This window comes from Ochlerotatus camptorhynchus, unplaced genomic scaffold (assembly GCF_037179485.1).
Source record: "Ochlerotatus camptorhynchus isolate MF236.1 unplaced genomic scaffold, CSIRO-AGI_Acam_v1.1 ptg000401l, whole genome shotgun sequence".
NCBI classification, from domain to species: Eukaryota; Metazoa; Arthropoda; class Insecta; order Diptera; family Culicidae; genus Ochlerotatus; species Ochlerotatus camptorhynchus.
Window position 1 is genome coordinate 4,718,379 of NW_027040887.1, and position 19,220 is coordinate 4,737,598.

Genomic DNA, 19,220 nt, shown 5'->3' on the forward strand with positions numbered 1-19,220 from the left:
GCCGGCTATATATCAACGTTTAACCCGTGTGATTTAGAATTGATTCAGTCGTGTTTCGTGTTGTTGAGTGTAGATTTGTTTGCCGTACCTCAGGAAAGTGGAGGTTTTTGCGTGACTAGTGATTTAGTAGAGAAATTCTGTGATCATAATTATCGTCCCACACACCGGTGGTGGCGACTATCTGTTATTGTTCACTCTATCACTCTTTGTTTGCATCCTTGCTGCACTGCACTGTGCTACCATAGAGGTAACTCTAAGACCACTGGGTCCCGAAGAAAATCATTATTATTTTTGGCTCACTCAGTACCAGAACAACGGTCCCAAGCAGTCCCAAGCTATTTCACTCACCCCTGCATGTTCTGCATGAATCCACACACCCCTGATGTTATCTGTCAAACTTTCATAGCGAATCAAAACAAACATAGTGTAGTAATAGAATTTCAACTAGAATAGGGTACGTTAGTCGTTTGCTTGGGACCAATAGGCTACTAAAGTGGTGAGCCAATTTAAAATCGTTAGTTTCGTATTGATTGTTGGTGCTACCGTACTTTCTGCTCAAGTAGTGTCCCAACTATAGTTTTTCGATACGTGGTAGTCGTGGTTTCACGTGAAAAATAAGATTTTAACTTTTGTGACCATGGCTTGCAAAAAGTGCACCAAAACCGTTTCTGACTCAGACCGCATCGTCTGTCGTGGATTTTGTGGGGACACATTTCACGTGATTTGTGCCAAAGTTGATGTCGAACTTCTCGATCAGCTTGGACTGTACGCGAACAACGTTTTCTGGATGTGCGACCACTGTGCGGAACTTTTTTCCAACGGTCACTTCCGGAATATTGTCAGCCGCGACGCGAGTTTGGGTTCTGTGATGCCAAGTGCGGTCGATTCGATGAAGGAAGACATTGAAAACTGAATTCGGCTGTTACTGCATTGGCAGCCAAAGTGGACTCTAAGATTCCTGCTAGCTCAACTCCACGTTGGCCTAGACCTGATCGTTTTGATTCTGGTAGTGGTTCTTCGAAGCGTCGCCGTACTTCTAGCTCAGACAACAAATCGATGCAATGTGGGACGAAAGGATCGATCGATTCAGTTAGACCCAATGATCTGAACGATGATCTGGTGTGGATCTATTTATCGGCTTTTCATCCTAGCACTACAAACGATGAAATTGCATCTCTCGGGACGCAACAACACAGTGTCTTGGAAGTGTCGGTGAAGAGGTCTTCCAGCCTGTACTAACATTTCCAGTAACAATTACTTAACGCGTTGCGTGGACGTAACAAGCTCAACGCCTTCTAGACTCCTGACGTACCATGCTAGCCAACCAGGACGCATTGTAGAAAGTTTATTGGAAGCCCCCAGTTCCTCTAACACAGTCGTGCACGTCCCTGCCTGCGTTCATCACAGTCGTCCTGGACCTGAGTTTAGATGTGGGCTGGGGGTCTTCCAACCTCCTATGACAGGCAAGTACACACTCAACCATTCAAATTCGATACCTGATGCCGATCGAACTTTCAGCACTTTGAATGCCGCTGTGCCAACTCCATCTCGAAACTCGGAACGCATCGTAGAAAGCCTCATGGAAGTCCCCAATCCCTCCGCCTCAGTCCTGCCACTTGCTGTCTCCGCGCATCATCGTCGTTCCGGGCCTGTGGTCGGATGTGGAGAGGGGATCTTCCACCCAACTTATTTTGGCGAGTATTCTTCCGATCTTGACGTTGGTCAGCTACTTCCTGTCGTTCCTGTGACTTCCAGGAAGAACCAAAGCCCGCTGACATGCCGTTTGCAGAACACCGAGACCCTCAATCACAACGACCAATTTTCCGTTTCAAGCCGAACATCAGCCGCCATTTCATCTAGCCTGGGACGCACGTCACAAAGCAGTATGGAAGCCCTGGACCCACCTAGCTCTGCTGCGCCCACTACTGGTTCCAGTCCTGGTAGGTTCACACGCCCCCACCATCTAAGTCGTCCCGGCCCTGAGTCTAGTGCTGGGGACAGGGCTTTCCAAGCTGCCATCCACGGCAAGTACCCTTATTCTTTCGACGTTGCTCTGCCTGATGCTGCCTCCACTTCCAGATTGCAGCCCGCTGTTCCATGCGTCCCAGCATCTCAAATTCTGCTATACTACCAGAACGTCGGTGGCATGAACAGCTCACTCGCCGAATACCAGCTAGCATACAGCGACGCATGCTACGACATATACGCCTTCTCGGAAACCTGGCTGAATAACAACACTTTGTCAAAGCAGTTGTTTAACGATACATATTCCGTCTACCGTCAAGATCGATCAACCCTCAACAGCAACAAGACCTCCGGTGGTGGAGTCCTTCTGGCCATTCGCTCCTGCTTCGTATCTCGCTTACTGAAACCTCCTGAAGATTCGACGGTTGAGCATCTGTGGGTTGCAATTTCGACTCTAAGTGGTACAATCTATATCTGCGTGATAAACGTTCCTCCCGACCGCGTTAACGACCACAGCCTGATTGAGAAGCATGCACTTTCGCTGGATTGGATTGTCTCTCAAATGGATGCCAGGGACAGCATCGTCATCTTGGGCGATTTCAACCTTGGCACTGTATCGTGGCTTAGCGATGCTCACGGCTTCTTCTTTTCTGACAATTCCCGTTCATCGTTCAGACCGGCTTCTCTCTCCTTGCTTGACGCGTATTTAACCGCAAGGCTTCAACAAGTGAATGGCGTTCTGAATGCAAACAACCGTTTGCTCGATCTGTGCTTTGTCGGGGAGGATTTGGGACAAAGCTGCTCTGTTACCCATGCTCCGGCACCGCTCGTCAAAAACTGCAGACATCATTCACCTCTACTGTTGACGCTTGCAATCGATCCTGAGAAACGCTTCCAAGACCACGCCGAAACCGTCTTCTACAACTTTCACAAAGGAGACTTCGAGCGAATGAATAACTTTCTCGCTAATGTGGATTGGAATGCGACACTAGACTCCGGGGATACGAATCTGGCTGCCTCGACCATGTGTGGTATCATATTCTACGCTATCGATCAGTTTGTGTCTAAAAAACTACGGTGTAAACCTGCCAAACCCGCCTGGTCGAACTCTGATCTTAAGCATCTGAAAAAGGTGAAAAGGGCTGCACTGAGGAAACACAGTAAATATCACACAGATTCTACGAAGGCTAATTACGTCCGCGCCAACAACGAGTACAGAGATCTCAATGCAAGCTTGTACAACGCGCATCAGTCTCACTTGCAGAGTCGTCTCAAAGCTAATCCTAAGGAATTCTGGCGATATGTGAACGAGTAACGGAAAGAAACGGGATTGCCGTCCAATATGACTGATGGCGTTACTGATGCCAACTCCGTCGCAGATATCGCCAATATGTTTCGCACACAATTCAGCAGCGTTTTTGCAGACGAAGTTCTTGATGCTCAGGAAATTGCTGCTGCCACGAGTAATGTCCCTCGTACGTCGGTGTTTGGTTCTCCATTCACCATCCACAGCGACATGGTGATTTCAGCCGGGAAACAGATGAAAACATCAACAGGATCTGGTCCAGATGGCATTCCCTCATTAGTACTGAAACGTTGCTTAGACACTCTCTCAGAGCCCTTAGCTAAGGTCTTCAACTTGTCAATGACCTACGGAGTTTTTCCAGAATGTTGGAAGGATTCGTTTGTTTTCCCTGTTCACAAAAAAGGATGCAAGCAGACTGTCGCCAATTACCACGGAATAGCTGCATTGAAAGCTATCTCCAAACTATTCGAGCTAATTGTCCTGGAAAAGTTGGTTCAAGACTGCTCGTACAGTATTTCTCAGGATCAACACGGCTTCATGCCTAAGCGCTCGACGACGACTAATCTAACTGTTTTTACATCGTTCATTATTCGTGAGATTGAACGTGGCCATCAAGTTGACGCCATATACACCGACCTCTCTGCAGCTTTCGATAGAGTGAACCATGAAATTACCATCTCTAAATATGACAAAATGGGTGTTCATGGGAGTCTACTTACATGGCTTCGCTCCTATCTGACTGGCAGATCTATGTCTGTTAAGATCGGTGACTACGCTTCTCCACCATTCATTGTTACATCTGGTGTTCCTCAAGGCAGCCACCTGGGGCCATTGCTTTTCCTGTTGTATATGAACGACGTGAACTTGATCCTCGTACGCCGACGACATGAAGCTCTACTACGTAATAAAAGGGCCTCAAGACGCTCATTTCCTCCACCAAGAACTTGAAGTCTTTGACGATTGGTGCCGGATAAACAGGATGTCTTTAAATGTGTCCAAGTGCTCGGTCATCTCCTTTGGCCGTAAACGGGCGATGCATTTCCACGATTACACCTTAAGAGGAATAAGCTTGAAACGCGAATCGACTGTCAAGGACTTGGGAGTCATGCTCGATTGCAAATTAACGTTCAAGGATCACATTGCCAATGTTGTATCTAAAGCTTCATCGCAGCTAGGATTTTTATTCCGTTTCGCCAAAAGCTTCAAGGACGTGTATTGCCTGAAGGCTTTATACTGTTCCCTGGTTCGACCTATACTGGAATACTCTGCCGTTGTTTGGTCGCCATTCTATCAGAATGCCATCCATAGAATTGAAGCTGTTCAGCGAAAATTTATTCGCTTTGCGTTGCGACACCTTCGTTGGCGCGACCCGCGTAACTTGCCGAGCTATGAAAGTCGCTGTAACCTCATCGACCTGGAGCTCTTGGAAGGAAGGCGTAATGTGGCGAAGGCTTGTTTCGTTGCGGATCTTCTGCAAGGGAACGTCGACTGCTCCACACTTCTCAGTCTTCTTGACATCAACATTCAACGACGGGACCTCCGGCTGCATGCGTTCTTCAACAACCGGCGTTCGAGGACCAACTATGGCGTACACGAACCAATGTTGAGTATGTGCCGCGTTTTCAATAGTTGTTATTATGTGTTCGATTTTAATGTGTCCCGCGAGAAAAATAAGCGTAGCTTTAAGAGATGTTTGCGTTAATTTTGTGTTTGAAGCAGTTTTGATGTTTAGATATAGAAAATTGTCATTAGGGTAACTATTTTATCTGTTGACAAGTAGAAATAAATAAATAAATAAATAAATAAACAACCTCATTAACTTCAGGAAAATTGCAAGAACTTTCAAGGAGTTGCGAGGAATTATGGGAGTACATTTCAGGAATCTTTCGAAAACTTCACAGACATTGCGAGGTCTTCATGGATATTTTATGGCTATCAGAAAAACTGCTGGATCATTAGAACATGTAAGAGACTGCAGGGAGTGTTGTGCTAGTAGCCCCCAGATATCTCTATCTTCCGGAATGTTTCACCAACTTCTCCTTTAAGTTTCTTACGTTTGTTCCGTAGGCCCTCTGGCATCCGACTTACTCCACAAGTTTCTTCCAATCTACCTTCCAGCGTCTACAGGAAGTTTCTTCCGTCTTCTCCATTGAATTCTCCAAGAAATTTCTGTCGTCTTCCTCTGGAAGTTTCTCCATAAGCGATTCCCTGTTGGTTTTTTTCCAACTCCTATTGGAAGGTTTATCCGAGAATCATCTCTCAAAATTACAAAAATGATGATGTACTAAAAAAAAACATGCCATTTGACAGAAATCAAAACGTGAATACCATTTTCACCCACTGGCCATCTGTGAGTCAATCGTCACTTTGATTCTTCAATCTACTTCCTTCAGAAGTTAAAGTTAAGAAGTTAAGTTAATGATACAGATAAGCATGAAAACAATCCGGCAACGCTGAGACTAAAGTAGAACAGAAGCTGTGGCAACTAAATGCCGGAATTTCAATCCAGGATGTTAAAGCATCTTTCATCCAAAGTAAGTAGCGAAGCAATTTTATTTACAACCCGAAGAAATACGAAACAAACAAGACAGTACGAAGCAAGCAGAAGGAAAATCCTGTGATGTTCAACTGGAACTGTCTGCCGGCTATCATACCGCGGACGTCCAAAATATCATTACTACGTTCAGCCCTCGAGCCATTTGTCAAGATTTCGCCACGTCTTATTGAAAACGCGTTTTTCGTTTTGCTTCTCCCAAGCAAGACACTTATCTTGATAACTTTGTTTGCCGACCACCTGCTCATGTTTTAAGTGAAATGCCACGTGCCCTCTGTTGGAGGGAACATACAATCACAGGAAAAACATCTTTCAAAACAGTTCCCGGGAGGACCATCAGCAGCACGACAGTGTCGCTCGCCGTCATTTGGGGTTAATTTTGAGTGTGCTTTTATGGCCTATTTACCGGGTGCTGGTCAGGACCATCATCGTCGGACTAAGTACCCCAAAGTTCGTCCTAAATCGCCCGAAAAAAAGCCTTCGCCATGCTTGGCTTCCCGTGGTTACTATTATGCGTCTAGCTCGGGCGATGATGAAGTGATCCATTATAATTTCGCGAGTTCATTCCATCCGTCCACCCACGCCACCACCTCTCGGATAACATGGATGTGAAGCGAACGTTTTTGTTTTTTTCTCACCAGATTTTTAAAGGTTCATCGCTGGGAAAAACAAGCAACCATTATCGACCGCTCCCGAGCAGAAAAATGGGCAATGACAGCGAAACGGCAGAGGATGCTATCTCCAAGGGCGCTGCTGATGGTTGCCTCGTGTTTGCTGGGGAAAATAGATGGCTACGATAGCTTTATTAAATTAATCTTAAATTAGAAAATAACACTCTGCTCATTCGCCGGCCGGAGACGACGCGGAGGGAAAATGGTTTGAACTTTTTTTTAGAACGTGGATAGGTACGAATTTTCTTGGTCGTCTAGCGGGTTGGGAAAAAAATAACGCTCTGTCTCTGGCATTAACGTCATTATTCTTTTAAATTTGTCAACAATTTAAGGAAAACACCCCAAACAGTATGCTCCATGGATGAAAAACGACTCATACAAACCAAATTCCACGAACTATTTTTCACGCTCCAGTTCAAATTTTGCAGGAATTCAGCTTGGTTTAACAATTTAGATCCCCAGTATTCAATGCCCCGCAGGCAGCCAGCTCTACCGGCCGCTTGTGTTCATGCTTTCAGCGTTTGCCTCCGGTTGTTTGTTTCTCGGCGGTGGCAGTTGGAAACTCGGTTGACCGCAAAGTTTTGACAAAGCCCGGTGAACTTCTGAGAATTTCAACGCGAATGGCCCCGTCCGTGCCCTACAGGCGGTGTTTGTTGTTTTGCTTAATTAGAGGTGAAACCAAAGTAGGCGTAGCGTTAAAGGGAATTTTGGTCTTTTAAAACTTTGTTGAAAGCTGATTTCTGTGCAATGATGGCTTTAGATAATTGAAAGTGCTGTTTGGTGCTGACAATTTTTTTTGTTCACCAGGATTGACTAGGACCAGGGCTGGCAAATGTCATTTTCAATGAAAGATTTCACGCGATATTTACAGAGATACTTTTGTCACTATCATCGGATGAGAAAACGATGATAGAGATTTTCTTCAAAATATCATCGAATTTTGCGTCATGACAAAACGTGACAGTGTTGTGATCATCGTAATTACTAGCTCATTTATTGCTTTTAAAGTTACTTGTACCGAGAAAATCGTAATAATATATTCACTCTATCGATTACATACGGTTACTTGCGTGAATTAATCTAAATCAGTTAGAAATGTAGATGTTAAAACCGCAATAGAATTATTCTCATGAGTGCTTGATCATTGGAAAATGACGAGAAAGCTAATGATAGGTAGTGTCGTCTCGTGATAGTGAGAGGACCTGTTTTCTCATTCTCACATGACGGCCGTGATATTTACCAGCTCTGACTGAACAAATTAATATTTTTAGTATTGTCATTTTGCACTCGATTCTGCCCCAGGGGTGGTTTGGTTAATAATAATTCAATGGAATTGAAGAGTTTAACCGAAACGTTAAAGTATTTTGCAACAGATCTCAACGATTTTACATTATTTCTTATCATGGAATCCACGTGCATACTTGTCATCTGCGAATTTTGATTACAAAAATTCAATAGCAAATAAAATTTTCCTAAGTTGAAAATAATTTGATAACTTTATTAGAAAAATTATTAGAAAATTTTGTAAACTTCAAAATTATTAGAAATTGTTGAAACCTCTAATTTCAGATCTATGAATTTGGAAACCGGAACAGGGGACTTTCTCGTCACGAAATTCACATAAAAGATTGATCACTTGCGTAGGAAATTAATTTGGCAAGGCATTTGTGACACCTTCCTGTCGTATGAAACAGACCCATCCTGTCCAAATCCGTAAATTTTTTTGGTTTTGGCATTTCTTATGGCAAAATGGCGAATTTTTCATGAACATTACTGGCAAAGAACTCACCAACACGGGCTGACTGTTGGTGAATTATTTGCCACCTTTAATACTATACATACAGCCGTTCCATAGAAAAACGGTGTAGTGGCTTTTAGAATTTAGTTAAAATTAAAGTTTTGTTCCTTATCGCGAAATATGAGATCTGTATTTTTTATTATTTTTGGTCTAAAAAATCGATTTTCTTTGATTTTTATCAAAAAGTTTTTTTTTTCAAAAATTCAAAACTTTTGTAACACTTGGCGGATATCAAAGATGAAAATAATATTTGCTCAATATAATAGACGTAGTTAGATATGCTATTTTGTACGCCTATTAGAATGAGCAAATATTTTTAAATCATACATACCAACATGAGAAGATGAGAAACACCGAAGATATTTCAGTTTGAAGTTTTACTTCCATTGATATGAGTGAGGGGAGTGGGGGTCTAGTAAGCCCCCCCCCCATATAACTACGCTTATGAGATTGAGCAATTGTTTTTTGAATAATTCACCCACTGGCGTGCACAGGGTGGGCAAGGTGGGGCAATTGCCCACCCTTTTAAAAATAAGATTTTTGTTCCCACATTTAAAAAACTATGATATAAAATAACTTGATTTGAAGGTAAATGAAAACCTTTTATTGCGTCAATTCCTTTGAGATGGTGCCTGAAAATTGCACTACAAAGGTGCATGAAGGGACAAACTTCAATGAAATTGTTTGGTCAAAAATTGCACCGGTGCATACAAAAAAATTCTAGTGTAATTTTTTTTTTTCAAGGTTGCTCATGGAGGGTTAAAGCAAGAGGGCAAATTTAAGGTTGAGAAAATTAAGCTTCGTGATGGTAACAAAAAAAAACCTTTTTATTGAATATTTCTGGTGTAAAAATATCATCAAGGTGGTGCATGGAGGGACTAATCAAAATGAGTAACTAATCATAATGAATTAATTGAATCACGGTAAAAATCTGGAGCTGCACATTTAACTGAAAAATTCTGGTGGAAAGTTCACAACATGATGAATGTAAGCTTCACTGAAAATTTATGGTGGAAAATTTTGCACCATTATGGTGCATCAAAAGGTAACGCTTGAAAATTGACCCACAAAGGCGCATGGTGAAACAAACTTAACTGACAATTTTTGGTACACCGTTCTGATGAATGGAAGAGCATGATTTATTGAAAAATCCTAGTGCAAAATTTGCATCGCTCTGATAAATGAAATAAACAGAAAATTTCTGGTGGAAAACTTGCATTGGTCTGGTAAATGAAGGCACAAGCTTTATTTAAAATTAAGTTATACACTGGAGTCGCTTTTTACGCGGGTGATACGTCCCGCGTAAAAAAAAACCGCGTAAAAAAAAACCGCGTAAATTCCGGAATCCGCGTAAAAAAAAACCGCGTAAATTCCGAAATCCGCGTAAAAAAAAACCGAGTAAAAAAAAAACCGTGTAAAAAAAACCGCGTAAAAAGCGACTCCAGTGTATTGAAAATATCTGGTGGAAAATCTGCACTACAACAATAAACGGATGGGTAAGCTTTTCGGAAAATTTTTGGTCTTAAATTTGCATCCTTCTGCTGAATAGAGAAACATACTTTAATAATAATTTCTGGTGTAAAATTTGCACCATTCTGATGGTTGAAATTTATGATGAAAAATCTGAAAATAGGGGCAAGCTTTATTTGGTGGAAAACCTGCAACATTCTGATGATAGGAGAAGCAAGCTATATTGAAAATTACTGGTGGAAAATGAAAAAAGGAAATCTGCACCAATCAGAAGATTGGAGAAGCAATTTTTATTAAACATTAACGGTGGATTTGCATCGTTCTGGTCAAATAAAATTTTCTAGATACAAATTTTCTGGGGACAAGTTTGTATTGAAAATTTCTGGTGTAAGATTTGCAACAATCTGCTGCATGGAGGGTCAAGCTGCATTGAAAATTCCAGATGTAAAAATTGCATGTTCTGGTGAATGGAGGGACAAGCTTTATTGAACATTTCTGGTAGAAAAACTACAACGTTTTGGTGGATGGACGGACAACTTAAACTTGACTTCCGAGAAGAACCTCAAGGGTATTGAATTCTGAGGATTGTTCCAAAAGAAAAGATTTCTGGGGATGATTCCATGAAAATTCTGCGAATGATTTCTAGTGAATCTTGCAGATAGTTTCAAGATAATTTTGAAAAGAATACCGAGAGAATCAAATTTAGAATGAAATTACAAAGGTATGTTGGGGAAAATTTCAAAAAAATTCTGAGGATAATTTCAATCTCATTTTGGGAAGAATTTCTGGAGAATTCAGAGGAAATTCTTCTGAATCTTTAGGGAAATTTCTGTTCCAAGGTGTTATGAGAAAAAAAGGTCTAAAATATTCCGAGAAGAACCTCAAGGATATTGAATTCTTAGGACAGTTCTAAAATATTTCTGGGTAGACTTCAAAGAAAATTCTGCGGATAATTTATACTACATCCTGCAGAAAGTTCCAAGATAATTTCGAAAAGAATACCGAGAAAATCAAATTTGGAGTGAAATTCCAAAGGGATATTACGCAAAATTTAAAGCGTATTCCGAGGATAACCTCAACCTCATTCCGGGAAAAATTTCTGAAACTTCTGAGAAGAATTTCAAAAAAGCTCTTAGGAGAGTTCTTAAAAAAATCCGAGAAGAACCTTAAGGATATTGTATTCTGAGGACAGTTCCAAAGGATTTCTGGGGAGTATTCCAAGAAAATTCTGCGAATAAAAAAATAGATTTTGAGTGAAATTCCAAAGGGATTTTGAGGAAAATTTCAAGGCAGTACCGATAATTTCTAGCTCATTCCGGGAATAATTTCTGGGCAATACTGAGGAAATTTTTCTGAAACTCTAAGGGAATTTCAGTTCCACGGTGTTCTGAGTAAAAGTCAAGAAGAGTTATAAAAATAATTCCAGAGGACTTCTGAGAAAAATTTCAAAAGAGCTCATTGAGTTCTTAAAATTTCGAAAAGAACCTCAAGGTATTTTGAGGATAGACTTTTTCGCAAATGTACAAAGGTTGAAGATGCTTTTGGATTCCCTTATTGAAAAGTGGGTATAAGTCTGCTATTTATTAATTTTATCTAAAGATGAATGCGTCATGTGGACGGTACTAATGTATATTTGTGGTCGCTATTGAAAATTTAGTCGATTGCTGAATTTATCTATGGGCCTAAATAAGGGGCATTTAGACCGACATTACATCCATTTCCCGTATATTTATAATAATCGGCCGACGGAAACATTCGTGGGTGTGAGACGGGTGTTGAAAACAGACGCGACGACCATCTTCAATGCCATTGCTGAGGTCATGACAGCGATGCAGATTTCTTGGGAGCAGGTGATGGCAGTATGTTTTGACGGTGCCAGCACAATTGCTGGCAGCACTTCTGGAGTACAAGCCAAGTACAAGGACAAAAACAACCATATACTTTTATGAAGAGCTTTGGTTTATCTAGTCTAGTCTAGTCTACACATACACAGCCAGTACTTGAAAGAATCCTGGAAAATGATACATCTATCATTTTTCTTGTCATTATTAATGCCTGCTGCACATCAAGGATGTGAAACAAACAATAAAGCGGCCAGGCCTACTGTGTAGCGTTTAGTTAATTTTTGTGGAAGTGAATGTTTACCATGTCTACTTAATAAGTATAGACAGTGGTTAACATTTAATCCACAGGTAATCAAAGAGCGGGGACATACCGTACCAACCGCTCCGTATGCAGGATTTGAAAATAGGCTATATAAATCGTTGGGAGTGACAGAGCTAAGAAAGTTAATGTACACTCCTTGGTTGTCCGATCTCCTGGGATGGAACACAGGTATTTACCCCTTGTGTTCGAGCGTACAGTCCTCCCTCCGTACAAGCGTGGACGGCACCGCCAACCCACTGCCATCCCTCAATCGATCCAGCCGACCTCAGTCGAAGGACAACAGAGAGCGGTGTGCGGACGTAACCTATACGGAGGGAATGCTGTATTCGCCTAGGTTATAGCGCCCTTGCTCGCTACCATTTTCTTCTAGCGGTTGGGACCTGAGCACTAACTCTTGTCCTAGCCCTATATGGCATTTGGTTATAGCGCCATTACTCGCTTTCTGAAAAGAGAAGAAGGGAAGGGAAGGAGAGGAAAAGGACTTGGGAAAAGGAAATGCGGAATTCCTTTCCTCATTAGTATTTGTATCGTCAACTTTTATGAAAACTATATAAATCATTTTTCCTTGGTCAGAGGTATTATTACGACATTTGAATAAGATTGTCTTATCATTTGTTATTCAAAATTTAATGTTATAATGATCAACATAGCTTTGGATTATCCATTATAAATCGGTAACACTGTCCTGCAACCGATGATTTTTCTAATCCGAAAACTAAAAGTTACGAAAAAGCACTGATGCCTTCATTAAGTTCCACTTTCACGCGACGTTCAATGGTTAAACAAGTAAACAAGTTATTAAAATGAAATCACGTTCCCGAAAGCAGTCAACAATGTATCTTAAACCGGATCAAGCGTGCGCCCTATTTTTCTAAACATTCCGACGCGTTCCGCCCAATATCTATCAATTACGTTTTTCTACAATAGTAGCCTGGGATAAATCCTAATTCGACCGACACGTGTTTGTTGAAACATTATATTCTGCCTAATATCAGTAGTCAGTACCACATATGTATCCTTCTTTCATGAATTTGTTTTACGAACATGATCTAACACAACCTTTTTCTATGACAAAACTATATTCTGATAAAATTGGATCATTGCCTAGACCAACTATTGAAACTAAAGAACAAAACAATTGGCCATAAAATCTACCTGTAACCATTTTTTTATGACTGCAAAAAGTTTGAACTCTGGAGTTCGAAGGTGATAGCTTTACCGTATACCCATTAGCCCATTTCAAGATCGCATGCTTCCGAAGATTTTGCTTACAATAAGCCCCGCTCCGGTACAGTATCGATGCTGATAATGTACTGAAACTTTCTATAAAACAGTAGCGCAAAATTTGATTGACGCGTATTTAATGATTTAAAAAAAATATTTACGATAGAATTACCACAAAAATTAAGGAACGAGCTCACCAAATTAGTATCCAGAAAAGAACGGCACGGCTTAACAGGGTTTAACCAATGGGAATCTTTTCTTTCCATGCTGATTTCACGGTCTAAATCACTTAAAAATGGCACAACACGGTTACTAAATACGTAAAAACTGAACTGGACTATACATTTGGAAATAATTCAAACGAAAATTCTTCCGGATGGCGTAGCGCCACCAGCCAAAACGCTGACAGAAGATTATCGCAAAAATCCCGACAATAGAAAACAAACACGTTTAATCGCGGCCAAGGCACACTTCGATCAGCCCTATGAAGAGCTTTGGTTTATTTTCTTTTAATTCCGTTATAATTGCTTATCTTTTGACAGATACGCGTATTTCATCTACTTCTTGAAGACTTCATCAGTGCCAAGTACTCAACACCACCGATCAAGATTGGATTGATCAAGAGCAATATACTGTTGGTTCACTGCTATGCTGTTTGAACCTTGTACTTGTCGAAGCAGTGTGTATGCGAAAGGAAAATGCGATTCTTATTGGTCATTCATGTCGGTTTGTCGGTGCTATCACCACCATTTGACGTGACTTCAGCTGAATCCAACCACCAAGGCAACAACATTGCAGCAAACGTATCATTTCGGTTAAAGCCCTAATATCGCAACCATTTGACGAACTGATCATCATCGACATCGATGGGATTAAATTGCAAATTTCTTTTGGCTCTCTGAAAGCAGTTTGCGCCACCGGAGCAAAAAAAAAATTACATTAGCTAAATTGAACAGCAGGTAAATAGTGAGAGGTGGACAGCACCATCCACCACATACTTCGGAGTACTCCCCATCCCCAGATTAAATGCACCATATAAAAACAAAATTGCCCCTCCTTAACAAGATTCCTGTGCACGCTAGTGAATTCACCTGAAGATTCCATTCGACAAATAAGAAATAATTTCTTTTTTTTCCTTTATTTAATGTAGGTCTCTGTTCCACAATCTAGTGCCAATCACCAACGGACATCAAAAGGCCATCTATTGACGGCAATCGAATGTGCAGGAAGGCAGCTTCCACACCTGCAGAATATCGCACCCATTCAACACACATGGGCCGGGACCAACGGCTTTACTTACCAACGTGACCAGAGATTTTTATGCCTCAGAAAAATCCCGCCGACCTCGGCTGGGATTAAACCCAGTCCCATAGTGGTGAGAAAGCAGTCTCGCTTACCACTACACCACCGGAGAAGGCTGAAATAATTTCAATTAGAAACTGATTTTCATTGTTACACCGGCAGTGTTGGCAGGAAAACTGGTTTTTGGCATTTACTGCGAAACATTGAATTTGGTCAGTTATATCTTGTGTTAGAGACATTCTAGCACCATTAATCATTTGCCCAAAGTTGTTAGGCACTCTCTGGACTATACTTTTACATGGTTAGTCGCATGGTTCAAGCAAAATCGTTATCCCGTGGAATGAAAATGCAAAAAAGTAGTTTTTTTTTCCATACTAGCTTCCATATAAATTTCAAATGCAATGCGGAATGCCGGGCTACAACCAATCGTTGCCAAGTTTTACACAGGTATTTGGGACCATAGTTATTGCACTAGAAGACAACCAAATTTCTGAGGGGGGAGGTAGCTCATCGATTCTTCCGGTTCGCCTCCTAGCATCGTGCTATAAGGTACCAGGCGATAACCAGGGTAGTTGATCGATAGCTCGATGACGTCATTTCGTTGGCGTCTGCTATGGGAAATTCTCATAGCAGGCGTTGACGATGGGACGTTGTCGAGTTGTTGAATAGCAACTATCGTGGTAACTCACCGATTACCTGTCGATCTGCCAAATTTGGAAAGACGTCTGCATAGAATTGTCTCATATAATAATATTCCGCCCACTATATCACAAGAAATTGCGAGTAGCTGAGTGGAATAGAGATAAGTTAAGCATTGGGTACAGGACCAAGTCTCCCCTGGGTGGTGCAAGAAGATGAGCGCAATAGAATCATCAAGTTGCCATAAGGCACGGAATGAGACTATTGCATGGCTGGATAGTCAAAGTCTTCCATTCGTTAGTCATTTCAGGTGGATTAGAACAGGTTTAGGTTTAGGGTGGGCGTTGGCCAGATTTGGATTTTTCAGATATAATCCTAAATAGGACCTAGATTATTTAATACACTAGTAACCTCAACTTCTCTCACAATGTTTCATTGTGACTAATCAACACTCAATGGGTAAAATATCAAATTTGCGGTAAATTTGAAAAAAAAAAGGTAACTTGGCGTGTAGAGCGCACTGCCCACTGGACGATTCTGAAGCCTGACCAAGTGAGTGGGTTACGGGTTTATTTGATTGTACGTCATTTCCAAGTTATATATAGATACATTCATACCATTGGCATTTTGTATTTGAGATAAGACAGAGACAGGGTGCGGAGGGCCCGCTTAGGGGGAGCGTAACCCATATTATGGCTTCCATTTATTAAATAGTTCAGATAGGCTGGAAATGATAGGTTCATGGTGAGAAAATGTACCATATGGTGCCCGTTCACTGATCAAAATTAGATTCAAATCGTCAGGCCCTGCCCTGGAATAAGGGAATTGACGATGATTTGTCAAGTTTCATTTTGCATTTGCATATAATTGTAAGTTTAGGTTTGCTTTTGTAATTGTAAGATAGATAGTTTGCCTCAATTGAAACATTGAGTTAAACATGACGAATCATACCTCTAAAATAGTAGAAGTTACAGTGCCGCATTATCTAACTTTTGTTTTGTTTGTTTACATATAACTAATACTAATACCTCCTTGTTTTCTCTCTAATTTGTCTACTATGTCCCACCATCACGATGAGAGATGAGCTACCGTACATGGTACACGCTCATGTACACTCTCAAAATAGTATGCCGCAAGTAAGTATATCACAGAGGCAACTAAAGATCCAGAAACAAAAACCGAAAACGCTGAACGGCAGATTGGTTTACAGTGGTCGACCAGGGTGTGTGCTGATAAATTACAAAATTACAATTACATCATTATTTCATACATCACATCATTTACTGCACTACACCACCGGAGCCAGCAAAGTTCAACAATCCATCGTTGCTTATGCCTTTGTTGTCGTTTGGAACCAGTTTTGCGAGGTAGGTGACGATTGTGCGTATTTCTCGCGTAAATTTTGAAAAGGGCCTAGCCTGAACAATACGTAAAGAGCAAATTGAAACATTGTACGTCGCGTGAAAGTGGAACTTAATGAAGGCCTAAGTACTTTTTCGTAGTTTTTAGTTTTCGGATTTGAAAGATCGTCGGTTACAGCGGCCTGCTTACTGAGCAGAAAAACGCGGTCCCAGGTCCTTACATATCAAAGAGATTTATGGTAAAATCGCTTGTGTATCGTGTATTTTGCGAAACTCGTTGTTGTCGTTGGTTCCGGGTTTGAATGGATACACAAATTTGAGCAACGGTATTATGTGATATGAGGGGCTCGGTGGCCTTAGAGCAACCGTTTTTGCTTACTGAGCAGAACATCATGAGTCTAATCTCAGGCCCATCCACATTCAAGATTCGTCAATCGTTCTATTTGTTAATATGACTACATGGTAATAACAGCAACTCGGTGATTAAAAAGGTGCTCGTCTGCCTAGTGGCAAACGTTTTTTGCTTACTGAGCAGAAGACCGTGGGTTTAGTCCCAAGCTCCTTCGCGTTATATGATCGTTAGGACATCAATTCAGCTTATCGTTTACCAAAACGAACCCTGCTGCAAACCCAACCCTCTTATCCAACATCCCAGTGATTCCTCGTGGAAGTGCAGAGGTGTTCTCGGCTTCCATCAAAGCGAGTGTCATGTCAACACAATCCTTCCCATTCCTTTCTTGACCTGTGTTCGGGCGCGGCCGGCGCTGGTATTGCCTAATTTAAGATCACCAGTTTTTACACATTGAGGATGATTGCTAGTCCCAAGCATCGTCTATTGGTTCTCTGTGTAATTACAGCTGATCTGGCAATAACAGAGTAGCAACCGTGGGCGGTCAATCAAGCTAGAAGACAACCAAATTTCTGAGGTCAGTCCAAGAACCCCCCCCCCCCAGAGGTCTCCCACAATTTCCGAAATGCTGACTACGACATTATCCGGGAACTTCTATCGAATTTGGACTGGAACAGGATACTCGTCCCTGCCGATGTCAATGCAGCTGCCCAAACGCTCTCGCATATTTTGGCTTACGTCATTGAGCGACACGTTCCGAAAAAAGTTCCTAAACAAGGTAATCATCATCCTTGGCAAACAAGTGAAATCCGTATGTTAAAGTCTTCCAAAAGAGCCGCGCTAAGAAAATACGCCAAGTACTTCACCCTACAACATTAGCATTATGCGAGGATCAATCATGCGTATCAACGAACCAGTCGCCAATGTTATCGGCGTTATCAACGGAAGCTTCGATCTCACCCGAAAACTTTTTGGAATTATGTGAATGAGCAACGAAAGGAATATGGCCTTGCATCGACTATGGTACTGAACGGCGAAGAAGTTTCATCCCCTCTGAATATTTGCCGTCTGTTATAAACCAAGTTTGCGAGTGTATTCTCGGATGAGAACCTACCTGAAGAGCACGTTTCTCCAGCAGCCAGTAATGTTCCAATGTCTGATCAATCTTTGGCAGCTGTAAACATCGACCTCGCTATAATAACTAGGGCGGCTTCGCAACTGAAGTTTTCATTTAAGCCTGGACCTGACGGAGTTCCTTCCGTCTTTCTCCAGTGGGGTGTTTCCTTCCTGCTGGAAATCAGCTGAGATGTTTCCAGTGCATAAGAAGGGATGCAAAAGAAATATCATCAGCTATCGCGGCATCACATCGTTGTGTGCCATATCTAATCTGTTCGAGTTGGTCGTTTTGGAACCATTCGTCTCTCACTTCAAGCAGCACTTGAGTGAAGACCAGCATGGTTTCATGGCAGGGCGGTCAACTACTTCCAAACTTCTGTGTCTCACCTCGTACATTACGGAGAGTATGACAGACAATATGCAAACAGATGTCATCTACACTGACCTATCAGCTGCCTTCGACAAGTTGAACCGTCCTATAGCGATCGCCAAACTGGATAGGCTCGGTATAAACGGCAGTTTCCTACGATGGTTCGCATCCTATCTATCTGATCGTCAGTTGGAAGTTGCAATCGCAAAACCAACATTGTTACTTGGGCTGCCACTTCGGGTATTCCGCAAGGTAGCCACTTCGGCCCGTTGATATTTCGTCCTCGACGGTCCACGACTGTCGTTCGCAGACGACATGAAAATCTATCTCCGAATCTGAGCCACGTTGACTGCCACCTTCACCAACTCCAACTCAACGCTTTTGCTAATTGGTGCCAACTGAAGCGCATGGTTGTAAATCCAACAAAATGTTCAGTAATCACGTTCTCACGGAAGAAACATTCAATTACATTCAGTTATATCCTAGAAGGCGTTGACGTACATCGTGTGAATCACATTAAGGATCTGGGAGTCATCTTAGATTGTCAATTCACATACAGCCAGCATATCTCGTACGTGATCGACAAGGCATCCAGAACGCTCGGCTTCATTTTCAGGATAGCTAAAAGTTTCACTTACATCTACTGTTTGAAGTCACTTTACTGCTCCCTCGTCCGGTCGGTGTTAGAATACTGCTGCCCTGTATGGAATCCCAATTACCAAAACAGTGTACAAAGAGTAGAGTCTATTCAACGACGATTCATCTGGTTTGCCCTTCGACGATTGCCTTGGAGGGATCCTCATCGCATTCCAAGCTACGAAAGTCGGTGCCAGTTAATTCACCTGGATCCTTTGTGGAGTCGAAGAGATATGACAAGGACCCTATTTGTGGCAGACATTCTACAGGGCAGAATCGATCGTCCTTCTATT

The 19,220-nt window shown here is 41.8% G+C and overlaps 1 protein-coding gene across 1 annotated transcript; it reads left to right on the forward strand.

The window, feature by feature from the left end:
- Positions 1-1,885: 1,885 nt before the first annotated feature.
- LOC135710691 (uncharacterized) lies at positions 1,886-3,280 on the forward strand. The gene has a single exon (XM_065233337.1). It carries the CDS (start codon positions 1,886-1,888, stop codon positions 3,278-3,280), a length of 1,395 nt encoding a protein of 464 aa, XP_065089409.1.
- Positions 3,281-19,220: the final 15,940 nt, after the last annotated feature.